General features: G+C 52.7%; 2 protein-coding genes across 11 annotated transcripts in view; one reads left to right on the top strand and one right to left on the bottom strand.

Moving 5' to 3' along the window:
• Positions 96 to 11,639, top strand: LOC110389291 (uncharacterized family 31 glucosidase KIAA1161-like). Of its 10 annotated transcripts, none has more exons than XM_021379432.1 (4): positions 96 to 218; positions 1,368 to 1,511; positions 2,207 to 2,364; positions 6,225 to 11,639. In XM_021379432.1, exon 4 carries the CDS (start codon positions 6,352 to 6,354, stop codon positions 8,386 to 8,388), a length of 2,037 nt encoding a protein of 678 aa, XP_021235107.1. In that variant the 5' UTR covers positions 96 to 218; positions 1,368 to 1,511; positions 2,207 to 2,364; positions 6,225 to 6,351; the 3' UTR covers positions 8,389 to 11,639. The 10 variants fall into 10 exon arrangements, with proteins under 10 accessions (XP_021235107.1, XP_021235115.1, XP_021235117.1 ...); XM_021379442.1 differs by lacking the exon at positions 1,368 to 1,511 and adding an exon at positions 3,358 to 3,543 and having other exon boundaries at positions 124 to 218; positions 2,260 to 2,364; XM_021379435.1 differs by lacking the exon at positions 96 to 218 and adding an exon at positions 226 to 760.
• LOC110389682 (uncharacterized family 31 glucosidase KIAA1161-like) overlaps positions 15,780 to 15,872 on the bottom strand; it is a 5,512-nt gene continuing 5,419 nt past the window's right edge. Inside the window, exon 3 of the mRNA XM_021380524.1 lies at positions 15,780 to 15,866. Within this exon, the coding sequence (XP_021236199.1) occupies positions 15,780 to 15,866 (87 nt within the window). The remainder of the gene's footprint in view (positions 15,867 to 15,872) is intronic.

Genomic DNA, 15,872 nt, shown 5'->3' with positions numbered 1-15,872 from the left:
AAGGAATTTGTTGAACGAAGAACCGAGAGCCCCGCTCCAGCGGCCTACACCACCACCCCGAGCGGCAGCTCCAGCGCCGCGGGCACGGAGCTCGGGGCGGGAGGGGACAGCGGGGCGGGGCGGGGCGGGGCGGACTCTCTGGTTCCGCCCAGCCCCGGAACGGCGGCGGGAGGAGGTATTGCTGCTGCCGGGAGCCCTGCTATGGCCCGGGGCTGCGAGTAAGTGTGCGGGCGGCGGGGCTGCGCATAGGGGGGCTTGAGGTGCCCGGGTGGGGCTGGGTGTCCTCGGTGGGCTCGGGGACAGCCCCTCCGTCCTTCTCTCCCTCCCCCGGCGAGTGCCAGCAGCGGTGTGGAGCAGCAGAGCCCGCAGCCAGCCCTCTGCTTCCCCTCTCGGGCTGGTGCGGGGCTGAAGGGGTGGGCATTCCCGTCCCGTGTCACCAGCAGGGCCGCCCGCTGGACCCGAAGGCTGGAAAATTGCGGCGGCTGTGCCAGGGGTTCCCGTTTCCTCCCCGTATCGCATCGTAGCGGTTGGGTGTTGGGGTGGGCTCGGGTTTCGGCTCCCGCCGTGCTGACGTTTGGTCACCGTGCCCGGCACGGCGCCGTGGGCTCACGCCGGGACCTCAGCGCCTCAGAGCAGACGGGAGCTGAGCGCGTCCTCGGCGGAGGGCAGAGGTTGGGACGGGGCCTCGGGGTCGTGGCGGCAGCGCCTGGGGCTGGAATGGAGCCTGGGTTCTTCTGAGGGCTGTGCTCCTGCGGTGGAGGTGAGCGGGGTGAGGTGACGCGCGGCGGTGGTGGTGGAGTGTGGGAGCGGCTGAGGGCCCTGGGTGCGCTGGGCACGGAGCTGAGGGGAGCTCTCATGGCGGCTGCAGCTCCGCACAGGGAGCGGAGGGCAGCGCTGGGCTCTGCTCTGTGTGACAGCGACAGGGCCCGAGGGAACGGCATGGAGCTGTGCAAGGGGAGGGCCGGGGGTTAGGGAAGGGCTCTGCCCAGAGGGCGGTGGGCATGGAATGGGCTGCCCAGGGCAGGGGGCACGGCCCTGAGCTGCTGGAGCTCAGGGAGCGTTGGGACTCTGCTCTCAGACATTGGGTTTGGCGGTGCTGCCTGGAGCCAGGGGCTGCACTCATTGATCCTCGTGGGTCCCTTCCAACCAACTGTATTCTGATTCTGCAGGGATGGGTTTTGTCCTTGTTTTCATACACTGTGGGCACAGCTGCATCTTGTGTGTGAGAGGAGCATGTTTGTCAAACCACGCAGTAACGCACAGCGAGGGGGAAAAGAAATGAAATGCAGACCCAGTGCAAGAAGGAGATGGGGACCTAGGTCACACGTGAGGTTGCTGTAGCTGTCACTTACGTTCCCTTTTGGCAGAGGGTGATGCTGTGCTGGACACTGGCAGCTGGAGCTGCTGCCAGCGGGGATCATTGCAAGGAAGCAGGAGAGGCTGCACATCTGGCTGCGAGCTGAGCGTGTGGTCTCTCTTTGCATTTGTACCTTCAAGGCTTTCGGGGACAGGTTTGTTCAATTCTCCTCTCCCTTGCATGTGAGCCCGCAAGTTCAGTGTCTTGGGGAAATTTGGGCACTGTGAGTGGGTGTGGTTTAGGTGCGAGCTGGCTGCGCTGCGAGTGTGTGTGCAGTGAAAAACCAGCTCATTAAAACTTCATCTTACTAGTTAGCACACAGTGAGGAATAAAGAAAGAGGATGTTGTGAAGGGAGAATTGTCAGGTGTATTAAATATGAAGACATCTGCTGCCAGGGCTGCCTCACTATGGGGGTTTTTGTGTTGCAGACCTGGTCAAACACCCTTGAAGTGTCTAATTGGGTTTGGAGTATCACTTGATGCAGGTGGCTTTAAGGAACATAACTGAGCTGCAGAGTGCAAATTCCTGCAATACAGGTGGAAGTGTTTAAGGTTCAGCAGAGGGATCGCTGCAGCCCATTTCTGCAGACCATGCAGGGCCCTGGCAGCATTTCTGCCCTTTGCTGGTTAGCTCTGTATGTACGCTTCAGAGTTTATCCTCAGGGTGCCTGGTGCAACCAGCAGCAGAGGGGTTGGTTGTTTCCTTTTGCTTGAGGCAGCATTGTTAGAGTGCTGAATCGTGGCTGTGTTTTGACTTTATGGGGAAAACAATAATAATATATATATATATATATATTTTTTTTTTTAATTTTGGTGTTGGGGTTTGTTTTGCTTTCTGCTTCCTGAAAGCCTTTGAATGCAGGCAGGGTGATTGCTTGCCATCCTGTCCTCTCCTGCTGCAGGAAGATGAGTGGTGAGCCCATGAAGACACAGGAGCAGTGTGGATTTCTGTTGTCCTTAAAATGCATCTGTGACAGAGCTGGGCATCCCCAGGAGGCAATGGCCTGGTAGGTGCTTGCTATGTGCCGTGTCCCCTCTGGGATGAGCTGTCTGTACCCCATGTCCCGGTGTGGTGGTGGCTGTGTGGCTGCGGACTGACATGAAGGTGGCATCCTGAAAGCAGGGAGGCAGCTGTCACTTTTCTACTGCAAAGTGACACCCTGCAGTTCCCTCAAACTGGGCATTTTTGGGTCCCCTCAAAAGGATGCTCTGGCTGTCCCTCTGACTCTGCTTGGGGAGAAGTGTCCCCCCAGGCTGACTTAGGGGTGACTTGTACCCCATGGGGACAAACCCAGGGCCCCAGGGTGACTGCAGGGCAGGGGGCAAATTGATGCCACTGTGGGGAGCATGGTGTCCATGGAGCAACCATGCCCCCACTATGAGGCCCCATCTCCCATCAGGTGGGTCGGCAGTTTCACCCTTTCTAACTCAAGTGCTGGAGAAATTAAACATGCAGAAGGGTTTGTTCATCCCACTCCCTCTCAGATTTGCAGTTCATAGACTGCAAAGTCTCTTTAGCAAAGCAAGGGCTCCATGCACTCGGAGGCATCTTTTCCCCTGCAGACACTTTGCAGAGAAGTCATTTTCCTTTTTGCTACCCTAATTTACTGCTCTCTTAGGGACTGGGAATGCCTGGTGGTGAAGTCTGCAGTGTTCCATCTGCTTGACCCCTGCCAGGTGTTTGTGGAGGTGGTGGCACCTTGCACCTCTGGGCATGGATTCCTGGCATTCAGGCCTGGGAAGTCAGTGCAGGGTGTGGGCACAGGCTTGGCAGCAGCACAGTTCAGAGCAGATAATTTGGGGCGATAGGGACTGGTTTGATGGTGGTGACCATTTTTAAACAAATGACCTCATTACAAAGGTGCTGGGGTTAATGGTGCTGTGGGTCTCGCAGCCCACATTTAGCAGCTGTATCAGTAAAAATAGAACCAATCAAAAAATGGATTTTTATTTTTACTCCACAAAGTGTGTCCTGCTTGAATGTTGTGCTTTCATCTCAGATCAAGGCACGGCGACCGGCTGTTTCCACGGAATGGGAAAGAAAAAGCTTTGCTTTGGTTCAGCTGGGAGGCTTCATCGCAGCAAGCTGCAACCACGCTGCTTGTCTTTGCCGTCCTCCCTGCCTGTTTTCTTTTTTTAGAGGAGCTGGAGGTCACAGCAATGTCATCTTGGAGCAAAATAACAAGGTTGCATTCCAAAATATGTTGAAAGAGGCAGCTCTCTGCATGCGAGGTGGCAGGCTTGATCTTGGGGGAGCTTGGAAGACTTTGCTCTGGGACTAATCACAGGCTGGAGAGCTGCACATTGCGTTAACAAAACTCAGGTGCTGGGCCAGGCACATAGTAAGGTCCTGCGTGGCACAGTTCTGCTGGCCCAAGGCTGCAAACTCATTTCTCAGCCACCTTGGCTCTGCAAATTTGTTCCCACCAGGAACATATGGTGCCAGAAATAATGCTGATGGGTGCTAAGTTGCAGCTGGTTTCTGGGGTCTGAGCATCTTTGTGTGGTGCCATGCTGCATTGTTAGGTGCTGCCTGTTGACAGCATGTACAAATTACCATCCTCTGCAGTCCGACGGCGCAGGATGGTGGGCTGCCTGCATGGAGGGCTGCCTGATCCAAGCCGCAGAGGTTGGCTCAGCCATTGTGTTGGCTTTGCCACTATCCTGAAAGCAGGGCAGCATTTTGGCTCCCTGAGTCAGCCAGTGATGCTGTGCCGTTGCCAGCTGTCCCTTCACTGCCATCCGTCACGTCCCATTTCAGTGCACCAGGCCCACAGACAGACTGGACTCACGGACCGGATTGTATCTGCTGGCTTGGACACCAGGGCTGCAAACCGCTCCAAGGCAGATTGGGTGTAAAACATTTCCTATAAACTGCATTGCTTCACTCCTGAGTGGCAGCAGCAGTGCTGGTTCCTCCATGTACATCACAAATTCCAGCCCATGGAGGGGGAAAAAGAAACAGCCTAAAAATAGAGCAGATTCAAAGTGGTTCATAAATAATAAACCAACCTCCTGAGAGGGCGATGACAATCCAAAGAGTCCCTGGCTGCTTTGTTGCTCTCAGTTTTAAGTGGAGATGAGGAAGGGAGCGGCAGGATTAGCCATTTCTGGGGCGTAAAACCCCAGAAGAGATCTGGGAAAGAAAAAGCCATTTATTTCCTCTCTCTCAGAAATCATGAGAGCTTCCAAAAATCCTTTTCCCCAAATAATTTACCAGTTCTGCTCTGCGGATGGATGCATTTTCATTCCTACTCCCTCAAGCTTCCCAGTCCCAAGATAACGCCCCTACAAGGTACAGCCCTGCCTCTGACAGCAGTAGCTCTGCCACTGGCATCCCAAAACTCCCCAGTGCAGAGGCGGGGGGGGAACTTGTTTGGGCTATGCCCACGCATTTATACGTCCAGAAGCACACACAGCTACTTGCACCAGCCCCATGTGTTGTTTGGTGCAGGCGGGAACCTCTTGCCTGCTGTGGATGCCCAAGCTGGCGGAGATAGGCAGCAGGGAAGCAGCTCCAGGTTGGGCATCGCAGTGTCCCCACGGCATTGCTCAGCTCTACTGGTCGTATCTAACCCTAACCCCAAGAGGAGTTGATGTAGGAGTATGGTTTAACAGCAGCGCAGGATCTCCTACCAACATCTCTATTGCCCAGCTTCTCTATTGCCGCATTTTCTGGTGGCTGGGCTCAGCTGGCCGTGCATCACATGTGCTGGGGGATGCAGCCCCATCCCCTGCTGCGGGCAGCAACTTGCCCAGGGTGACACAGGCAGGGTGACCAGAGCTGCTTCTGTTTGAGTGAGGGCTCAGTGGGACTTGGCTGCGGGACAGGTCATTTAGCTCAGCCTACCACCCACTCTTGCTAATCGCTTTCTAATGCCGCTGTAATCCCATTTAAAGTGTCTGGCAGCCCAGAAAGTCACAGACACCCAGCGGAAGGTTGACGTGGCCGCTCCAGCGCTCATACTGTGCAGCTGCATCCCATCCCTCCTTTGCTGCATCTCCTGCCCCAGACATCTTGTGTCCGTGCTGGGCTCTGTCCTTGCACCTCTGCCTGGCAGGCTGCTCTCTGATCTTCCTTCTTGCAATAAAAAGGTCCCCAACTGCAAGATCTGCCCCAAACACTGCTATAAGACACATACTGAGTGCTGTGCATGTTGTAGAGCCCATTCGCAGGTTCCACAGCCCAACTGTTCAGGTTCACACACTGCAGCATCGCTGCATTGGAGCAGAGGGTTTGGGAGATCCTGAGGTCCCCGTTTTTCCCCACAGGCTACATCCCCAGGAAGATCAGCAGCTGGGCTGCCCCAGTGCTAGTACTGGGGCTTTCCACCTGTACTGGACTGGAAGGGGCTGGGAGAGGTGCTTAGTCCTGCCCTTGCCTGTGCCAAGCCACTGTGACAGCCCAGCATCCTGGGGCTCAAGGCATGCACCAGCAGCTCCATGGCTCCTCTCCACCCCTAACAGGGTGGAGAGCAAAAACTCCTTTGCCTGGTTTTGCTCCTCACTTACTGTCTCCTTGGTTCACTTTTCAACTCTGAACCCACAGCCAGGGGAAAGCCATTCAATTCAGCTCTTGGCTCTCTGAGCAGCCTCCTTCCTGGGGCCATGCACAGGGGAGCAGGCTGCAGCCAGAAAGCTTAAGCACATACTGCTTGGGTGTTTCCCTGCGTGGGCTTCAGGCTGGGATCGCCGCGTGTCATCTGCAGGGTGTTTTGGGGCTGTGGATGCCGCTCAGCATGCGGCACATCCCAGCTGGCAGTGTGGGGGCAAAGAGAGCAGCTGAAATTGAGACAGAAAACAGGTGACAAGTGATCCCTTGGTTCAGAGGTTCTTCCCAGACTATATTTATCCTCTTCTTTTTCAGAGACATGTGCTCTGGGTCTCAGTGGAAGTGGGAACTCTCTGTTTTCATCTCCTGAGAACTGCAGCCTGGCTGCAAAGACGACTTTCTTCCCACTCCTCTGCAAGAAGTGCTAGAGAAAACAAGCGCCATGTACACTTTCCTGCCTGAAAACTTCACACCGGTGAAGCAGAAGCCATCCAAGGAGTTGAGGCCCATGCTGGGGGCCGTCACGCTGGGCCTCATCCTGTTCATTGCCGCGGTGGTGGCCTGGTGCTACTACACAGTGTCCCTGCGGAAGGCAGAGCGGCTCAAGACGGAGCTGATGGACCTGCGGGCGGATGGCTTCGTCATCAGGAACCAGCACGGGGAGGTGGTGTTCCGGCTGGCGTTCCGCTCGGGGAGCCTGGACTTGGAGTCGTGCTCCAAGGAGGGCGAGATCCTGAGCTGCACGCGGTCGGACCGGGGGCCGCTCAACTTCTTCATCCAGACGGTGAAGCCCAAGGACACGGTGATGTGCTACCGCGTGCGCTGGGAGGAGCTGGCGGCCGGCCCGGCGGTGGAGCACACCATGTTCTGGGAGGACGCCCACTGGTACGGGGGCTCGGAGATGAGCACCCAGCACTGGCCCATCCGCCTGGCCGGCTACCAGGAGCCCGTGCCCTACGTCACCAGCGACGTCTACTCTTTCCGCGACAGCTTTGGGGGCATCCTGGAGCGCTACTGGCTCTCCTCCAAGGCGGCGGCCATCAAGATCAACGACTCGGTGCCCTTCCACCTGGGCTTCAACGCCACCGAGCGCTCCCTCTTCTTCCAGGCCCGCTACAAGGACTCGCCCTACAAGCCCCCGCCGGGGCAGCAGCCCTTCCCCGAGCTGAGCTACCGCGTGTGCGTGGGCTCCGACGTCACCTCCATCCACAAGTACATGGTGCGCAGGTACTTCAACAAGCCCTCCAAGATCCCTGCAGAGAACGCCTTCCGCTACCCCATCTGGTCCACGTGGGCCCTCTACAAGAACGATATCGATCAGGATAAACTCTTGCGATTTGCTGAAAAGATTAAGAAATACCGTTTTAACTGCAGCCACATTGAAATTGATGACATGTACACACAGGCCTATGGCGACTTTGACTTTGACCCTGTCAAGTTCCCCAATGTAACTGAGATGTTTGCGAAACTGAGGGAGGATGGGTTTAAGGTCACTCTGTGGACACACCCCTTCATAAACTATAATTCCTCAAATTTTGGGGTGGGGATAGAGCGCCAGCTCTTCATCAAGGAGCCCTCGGGGCGTCTGCCGGCCATGGTGGAGTGGTGGAATGGCATTGGGGCCATCCTGGACTTTACCAACCCAGCAGCCCGGGACTGGTTCCAGAGCCACCTGCGCCAGCTCCGTCACAAGTATGGCATCTCTTCCTTCAAATTTGATGCAGGAGAGACCAGCTACCTGCCCAAGCAGTTCAGCACCTTCCGGCCGCTCTCTGACCCCAGCATCTGGTCCCGGCGCTACACTGAGATGGCCATCCCCTTCTATGAGCTGGCCGAAGTACGGGTGGGCTACCAGTCACAGAACATCTCCTGCTTCTTCCGCATCATTGACCGTGACTCTGTGTGGGGCTATGAGCTTGGCCTCAAGTCCCTCATCCCTACAGTGCTCACCATCAGCATGCTGGGCTATCCCTTTGTTTTTGCTGATATGATTGGAGGAAACTTCCTCCCCAACAAGACGGATGGAGCAGTTGAGATCCCGGACCGGGAGCTGTACATCCGATGGCTGGAGCTGTCAGCCTTCATGCCCTCCATGCAGTTTTCCATCCCACCCTGGCTTTATGACAAGGAGGTGGTGGAGATCGCGCAGAAGTTCACGGAGCTCCACGAGTCACTGGTGGCCCCGCTGCTGCTGGAGCTGGCTGGGGAGGTGACCGACACGGGTGACCCCATCATCCGGCCCATCTGGTGGATCTCGCCCCGCGACGAGGCCACGCACCGAATCGACTCGCAGTTCCTCATTGGGGACACCCTGATGGTGGCTCCCGTGCTGGAGATGGGCAAGCAGGAGCGCGACGTCTACCTGCCGGCGGGCAAGTGGCGCAGCTACAAGGGGGAGCTCTTTGAGAAGACGCCGGTGCTGCTCACGGACTATCCCGTCGACCTGGACGAGGTCGCCTATTTCCTCTGGGTTTCCTAACAGGCTCCTCCATCTGCTTTTGGAAAACCATGCCTTACGCTACAACTTTTTAACAAATAATAATTCTAATTGCACATTTCATTTGGGACTGGGATTGTGGAAGTGTATTAAATAGACTTCATTCTCCGTGGGGATTTTTTTGGTTTTTGGAGGAAGGTGGTCTATTTTTTTTTTATTTGGGGCAGGTGGGAGGTTGCAGTTGGGCTGTGGTAGCCAGAATTTTCTCCGTATCTGTGAAGGCAGATCTATCGTGCAAACCTAATACCATTTTGGTTCCCAAGTATTTTAAGAGGGGAAGTTTGGTTCGTGTCTTGTGGGGGCATTTCTCGTCCCACAGGAGCACCCAGCACTGGCTTGGGGGTGTGTGATGTGGGAGGGTTGCTACAGCACAGCCTGCCTTAAGTTTTCTAATATGGCAAGTTTATTTAAAAAGACTTTTTTAAGAGCAGCAAACAAACTAGGTTACACAGATATATATATATGCAGATTTATTTTCCCCCCTGTAGCATGGTAGTGGACTAACACTTGCTCATTTTCTGGGGTACCAGGCAGGCCAGGTTACTCACGTGATGTGCAGTTATTTCATTTGAAAGGCTACGTATCACTTGCTGGAGCAGCTGCATCCCACCTCCTCGCCCATCTGATGCTGCTGCAAGGCTCTTGCCTGTGTGTTTCACCTCAGGTGTCAACATTGCCTTTCCTGTAGCAGCACTGTTCATACCAGTGTGCCCAGTCAGTCTTCTTAACACATTATGGTCCTGCTTTCTTACAGGACAGTAACAGTTATTCATTTTGTTTTTTAAGGACGGATGAGCTCTCAGGTTTGTTGCTGGCAGAAGGACTGCCTGAAGCAAAGCTGATCTCCAAGGGTCTGTGTGCTGCTTCCCCGGGAACAGCAGGTTCTTGTGAGCAGCACGAGTCATGGATGTAATGTTTGCTGCTAGCCGGCTTGCTGGTGGGTGAAAAGCACCAGCTTTTGCATTGATGGTTTTGTGCCTGTGGGTGTTCTTACTGCACCCAAGGAAATGTTCTCATGTAGCAGGAAATTAAGCTAATATCCATCTCCATCTCTGGTTGGAGTTAGAGAGATGATAATGTTGTGTAGAGCTTTTCTGAAGCAGCCCTTTTCTGTCTCGTGGAGATGTAGGGGACTTCCTCTGCTTTTGGGCTTGTTGTCAGAGGTTTCTGGAGGGGACATGGGGTGATGTGTTCCTGTGCCCGCAGTCCCCATCACTAGAACGGGCAAGACTTTGGCTCAGGTCCCTCCTGTTGCCTATGTGGGGATTTTCTCAGCATTTCTCCCTCCTTCTTTTTCAGATGCTTTCCCAGCTTTCCCATTTGGTTTTGTTCAGGAAGATGCACTTACAGAGACACAGGCAGTCTCCACTCTAAGCAACCACAAGCAGGATTGCAGTCTGGCAGCCCTGCTCCCTGGGACAGGACCTTCTCGGCTGTGCCCTGGCTGCTGGTGTCTCTCAGCCCATTCATTTTTAATGTGCCTGCTCAGAACTGAACCATGTTATCTGGGAAGGCTTGAGGCAAGGAGAACACAGCAGCTGCAGGTCTTCTTATGGGATTGTATCCAGGCATGAGTTCACCACCCGGGGAAATGGAGCAGCCTTTTGAGTAGAGTTGGATACCTGTGATGGTCTTTCTCTAAGGCCAACTTTTCCTCTGGGTTTGCAGGAGGCAGAAAACGAGATGCACCTATGGGTTGCGAGAGTATCCACAAGTGGAAACTCAGGTGTTTGGGGCAATATCTAAAGTGTTTTTATAGTTAGGAAGGACGTGAGAAAGTTCAGTGTGATGGACACTCTCCTTGGGGATTTTCAGAAGCTATCTGGACCTGCTCGAGGTGACCCCTGCTCGAGGCCTCCAGAGGTCCCTTCCAACCTCAGCCATTTTGAGTCTCTTTGGAACCAACCTGATGTCTGACTGTATCTGCTCTGTGTCGTTTGGTGTTTCGGCCTCAAAAACAGACTCAAGGGGGTCCTCAGGTTCAGCAGGAGCACAGGCAAGTCCCAGGCTCAGCCTCAAAGCCTGTTTCTTGTGCCTTTTAGCTGTGGAGGGCTCAGGTTTGCCCTCTGGCCCCAGTACAAGTAGCAGTGGTTTTCCAGGCTACGAACACACTCTGGCAAGGTTTAGCCTTCCTAGTAGAATCCCTTTTCTGTGAAAATTAGGGCAGTAACTGCATGAGTGCCTTGATCCCTTCTTAGTATTCAGTAAAATCCATTGTGCTTTGCGTGGGAGCAGATGGGGAGAGCTTGTGTCCTCTGCTAGCATCCCTCAGCTCAGGGGAATCAGGTGCCAGCTGCTGAGGGAGCCAGAAGCTGATGTTAGGAGTAGTGGTGGTAGACTGGGACATTCCTGTGAGGTGTGGGATCTTAAAGTCCAATGTGGCTGTACCATATCAGCTTTGTGCCAGGAAAGGCACCAAAATTCAACAGGGCTCTGTCAGGAGGGAAAATCTCCATTCAACACACCGTCCTCCTTCCCCTTCCCTCAAAAGAAAGAGTTTTATTGTCGAAGGTGTTTATTAACTAGTCGTAAATGAGTAAGATTATAGAGTATCCTTATTTTTCTAAATGCTGTGGTTAGGGCAGAAGTGCTTGTGGCCATTTAGTGCTCCAGCTAGGAGAAGGGGAAAGCTGGGAGGAGGGCAGGGATGAAGCCAAGGAACAAGGGCTCATCTGAGTGTCGCTGCCTGGATCCCTGGCACCACGCCATTTTGGAGACAGGCTCAGCAATGCTTCCTCAAGCTATCTCATAAGCTACTGGATGCTCTCTCCATCAACCTTTTTACCAGAACCACTATTTCTAACACTGTGCTGCAGCCCAGGTTGAGCATCCCTAAGGCTTTGCAGATCACGAGCTCTCTGTGCACGGACACTTTGGGAACCAATACCCAGGGAGATTTCTGTGGGTTACACCCTGGGTCACTGTCCAAAACCAGGTTAACTCAGCCAAGGAGAAGCCTCAAAACAGGTGTTGGGGATTGGTTCAGTCAGCACTAGCAGGTGGAGATGAGCAGCGGGTCAGCATGATGTCCATAGGATTGCGCTTTGAAGCTTACTTTGTCATGTGCCAGCTTTAGTGGGTGGCTGGGTTTCACACGCTTTCCTGAGATGGACTGCAGTGCTGGTGGGATCATTTTTAACCACTTTTCTAATTCTAATTGTTATGAAAACAGAGCTGTAACGTGAATTGCCTTGATTGATATAAAACTTTGGAAAACAAAAGGAAGTTTAATTTGTCTGTCTATTCCAAGTGTTTGGGACTGGTGGTAAATTTGGGCTTTTTTCACCCCAGGCTTCACTGAAATTAGGGTTGATCCTGTGGGTTTATTTAATGTATTTTCTGCTTGTGTTATGAAGCTTTGATGGATGTTTTAAAGTGACAAGCTGGCAGCATTCTGCTTAGATGGGGCTAAAAGTGCCCCCTTCCTCAGCACAGGCTGGGAAGGATCACAAACCAACCTCCCTGGTTCCTGCTGCAGCATTATACCGGACAGTGGTGCCAGTATTTCTGCTGATTACCCCCAAAAGGTGTCCTCCAGTGCCAGCATTGGGGCGGGACCTGGGGTGTTGCTGGTCCATGCTGATACAGAAGACCTGTGGTCTGTACGCAGGTGATGAAGAAGAGGAGGCTGCTTGCTGCATCCAGCATGTGCCCCAGTAGGTTACTCGTGGTGCTCGCTGTCCCTGCTGTCCCCATGCCCCCTTCCGACACCACTCCAGCAGGGCAGGGGGGCCAGGGTGGATGTTTGTGGCTGTGTGAGCACCAGAAAGAGACCTATGAAACTCACTAAGAGCCTGCTTTGCCCCACACCACCCTCACCCCAAATAATGTTTTTCCTCTTCTCCCAACACATTACTGTATGACCCAAAGCCTGCTTTGTGCCATAGACATCACCGGCACCAGACAACACTCATGGCTCAAATGAGGAGGGCTTTGTTTTACTACTTTTGCAATAAAAATACATTTTTCCAGTGCTTTTCCTTTGCCTTCTCCCTTGGGTGTGAGCAGCATCCGTGCCCCAGATTGATGCTCACCTATGGCAAGTGAATCTGAAGCCCTGTAACATGCTGAATCCAACTTCCAGCAGACTCCCAGTAATAACTGAGTCCTTCCTGGCATCTGGGGGTTGGGGTGAGGTTTTTGTTGGGTTATTTTGGATCCTCCTAAAATCTGGAGCTGTGTCCAGTAAGGGTGCATGAGGTTCACCAGCTGCATGGGGTCTGCACTGCTCAGGATCCCAGCTAAGTGTGAGTTGGACCCCACCAATCATGGGATGATACCAAACCATGCACCAGGCAGTGCTCAAAAATACATTTGGGAGCTGTGCAGAGAGCAGGGAGAAGTGTTAATGGCCAACTCCAAATCCCACTGAAGCTTTGGCAAAAGCCCATTGTGTTTCAAATTGGGTTGCAGTGTTGCCTATGGATCCAGCCCTGCACAAGATCACAGCTTTTTGTAAAAGGAAGAAAAAAAGAAAAACGAAAAAAAAAAAAAAAGACAACAGCACAGGTCTGAGGAGAGCTGTGGTGAAAGAACAAGCTGACAGCAACAGATTTCCTGTGGGTGAACTGCCAGTCTGGCAACCTTAGGGAAAAAGCAGCCTCCTCCATCACAGCCAGTCCCAGAGTCCAGGAAAGCCATCATGCTGGGCTGGACCATGCTAAATCCACCCAAGCAGAAAAAGACCGACTGTTTTTTATTTATTGGTACTGGGAGTGGGTGATTTGTAGCTCAGCAATCATCTAACACTGAGGATAATAAACATCTCCTCCAAAAATAAAAGCATAAAGGCAGCCTGGGGTGAGTGATGTTCCCACGTCGCCAGTCCCTGTGGCAAACACGGTGCTTGCTCAGAGCTGGGAGTGCTAAAAAACAACAGAGACTGAGGATTCGTGAGGAAAACCATATGTTCCTCCAGCAGCACACATCCCAACAAGGAGAGGCACAGGAGGAGAGCAAACAGGGATGGGGATTTGGAAGAGGGATTTTTGCAGCCAAACAGGCTTGAACTCTTCCCCCAAGGAAATATGGTGGGGTAGAGCAGCTTGTATCATCCCAGGAGTTGCAGAATACTTGAAGATGCTTTTTTTCCCCCAACTTGTGATTCAGGAGAGTGGCAGAACCATGACCGTGCACCAGAGCACACAGATATGGGGCAGGGATGCTGCATGATGAGGCAGGAACCCAGCTCCCCACCATGGGCACCAGCAAGGTTTGAGTGAGCACCACAGAGAGCCTCAACTTTTTTCCTGCTGAATCAACAGCCAGAGGAGCTTGGCTGGAGCTTGCTAAGACAATTCTGTCCCCACAGCTCATGGGAGAAAGCCAGTGACCTGAAATATCAACGTGAATCTGGGTGTTGGTTCCTGACCCTCCAACGTGGCAGACCCACTGGTGAAGCCATGGAGACTGAGCACCAAACAAGCTCCGGAGCGACTGTTTTGCTCTCAAGTCTCCCACTGACTCGTAACATCGACCAGCTCCAGTGCAAATCTCTAAAGAAAAGTTATCTTCTGGTTTGGGCCATGCACAGCTTTAACTCTCAGATGCCACTAGCAGCCCATCAAGGTCCAGGAAGGAATTAGTCCCTTGTTTAGGAAAGGGACATCTCAGCCCAGACACCCCAGGACTCTTCTAAACTTCTCAGTCAGGCCACCTTTCAACTTCTCTTAGCTTAGAAATAAGGAAGAATGGACTGAGAGTGGAGGGCATTTCAGAGGTCGCCCACTTTCCCCAAGCCCACAGGTGCTGCTGAGATCATAGAATCATAGAATCATAGAATCATAGAACCATAGAATCATAGAATGGCCTGGGTTGAAAAGGACCTCAAAGATCATCGAGTTTCAACCCCCCTGCTGAGTGCAGGGTTGCCAGCCATTACACCAGGCTGCCCAGAGCCACATCCAGGCCTTGAATACCTCCAGGGATGGGGCATCCACAACCTCTCTGGGCAACCTGTGCCAGTGCGTCATCACCCTCTGAGTGAAAAATTTCCTCCTAATATCTAACATACATCTCCCTTGTCTCAGTTTAAAACCATTCCCCCTTGTCGTATCTCTATTCACCCTCGTGAACAATCATTCCCCCTCCTGTTTATATGCTCTCTTTGAGTACTGGAAGGCCACAATGAGGTCTCCCCAGAGCCTTCTCTTCTCCAAGCTAAACAAGCCCAGTTCCCTCAACCTTTCTTCATAGGAGAGGTGCTCCAGCCCTCTGATCATCTTGGTGGCCCTCCTCTGGACTCGTTCCAAGAGCTCCATGTCTTTCTTGTACTGGGGGCCCAAGGCCTGGACGCAGTACTGCAAATGGGGCCTCACAAGAGCTGAGTAGAGGGGAACAATCCCCTCCCTCTCCCTGCTGGCCACTCCTCTTCTAATGCAGCCCAGAGCATAGTTGGCCTTCCGGGCTGCAAGTGCTCACTGCTGGCTCATGTCCACCTTCTCGTCTGCCAGGACCCCAAGTCCTTCTCCGCAGGGCTGCTCTCAAGGAGTTAATTGCCTTCACCCAGAAGAAGTCATGTCTGTGGGATGCCGGCTCATGGGCATCAACTCAGCTGGTGTCCTGGGAGGACAGTTTCCAGGGGAAACTGAGGCAAGGGGGCACTTGGGCTGGTTTGTTACTTATCCAAGCTCTCTCAGGAGGACAATTGGCAAGTATTCTCCTGGGATCTATGTGGTGGGTGGATTGCACCCTTTGGATCTAAACAAGGCCACAAAACACAAACAGATCCCTTTAACAGTCCTCACCCATGCATGATTTACTGCTAGTTTTCAGTCTTGACTGCCATTGAGATTTCATCAAATGCTTGCAGACTTCTCTGAATACACATCAGAGATATGTTTCTCAATAACTTCTTTCATTAAAAGTAGGAAATGATTGCCACAGCATCAAGACGTGCTAAAGCTTCTTTCTGCTTTCTTGAATAACTCCATCCATGGGAAATGGAAACTCACCTTGCTACTGCTTCAGTACTCATCTGATGAACAGGCTGAAAATTTGGAGCCACTCTCTTCAGGTTAATCAGAGTTTGGTTTTTTTTTTCCTTTTTAAGAAAGTACTATGATTCAACTGCCTTCTCCACTAAGCAAATGGAGGTTATAAACATTGCATGGGATCAGCTGCATGGGAAAATATTAGGTGTGGAGAATCTCATTCTCTATATTGTAATAGTCAAAAAGAAAGAACCAAGGCGTACATCAAATATGCTTTATTAAGTTACTCCACGGCAACTGCAGCACTAAGAGGGGTCACAGTATTTTTTCTTACTTTCATGATAATGGAATTCTACTTCAAAAACGGTTAAAATTCTGAGGTCATTCAAATCAAGTGTTCACTGATCCATGAGACCACAGCAAAGCAGAAGGAGGAGCTTGTTAGGAAACCCAGAGGAAATAGGCGACCTCGTCCAGGTCGACGGGATAGTCCGTGAGCAGCACCGGCGTCTTCTCAAAGAGCTCCCCCTTGTA

This window comes from Numida meleagris, chromosome Z (assembly GCF_002078875.1).
Source record: "Numida meleagris isolate 19003 breed g44 Domestic line chromosome Z, NumMel1.0, whole genome shotgun sequence".
Classification (NCBI taxonomy): domain Eukaryota; kingdom Metazoa; phylum Chordata; class Aves; order Galliformes; family Numididae; genus Numida; species Numida meleagris.
The sequence above is the reverse complement of the archived record's forward strand: the minus strand, read 5'-3'. Positions and strand labels throughout refer to the sequence as shown.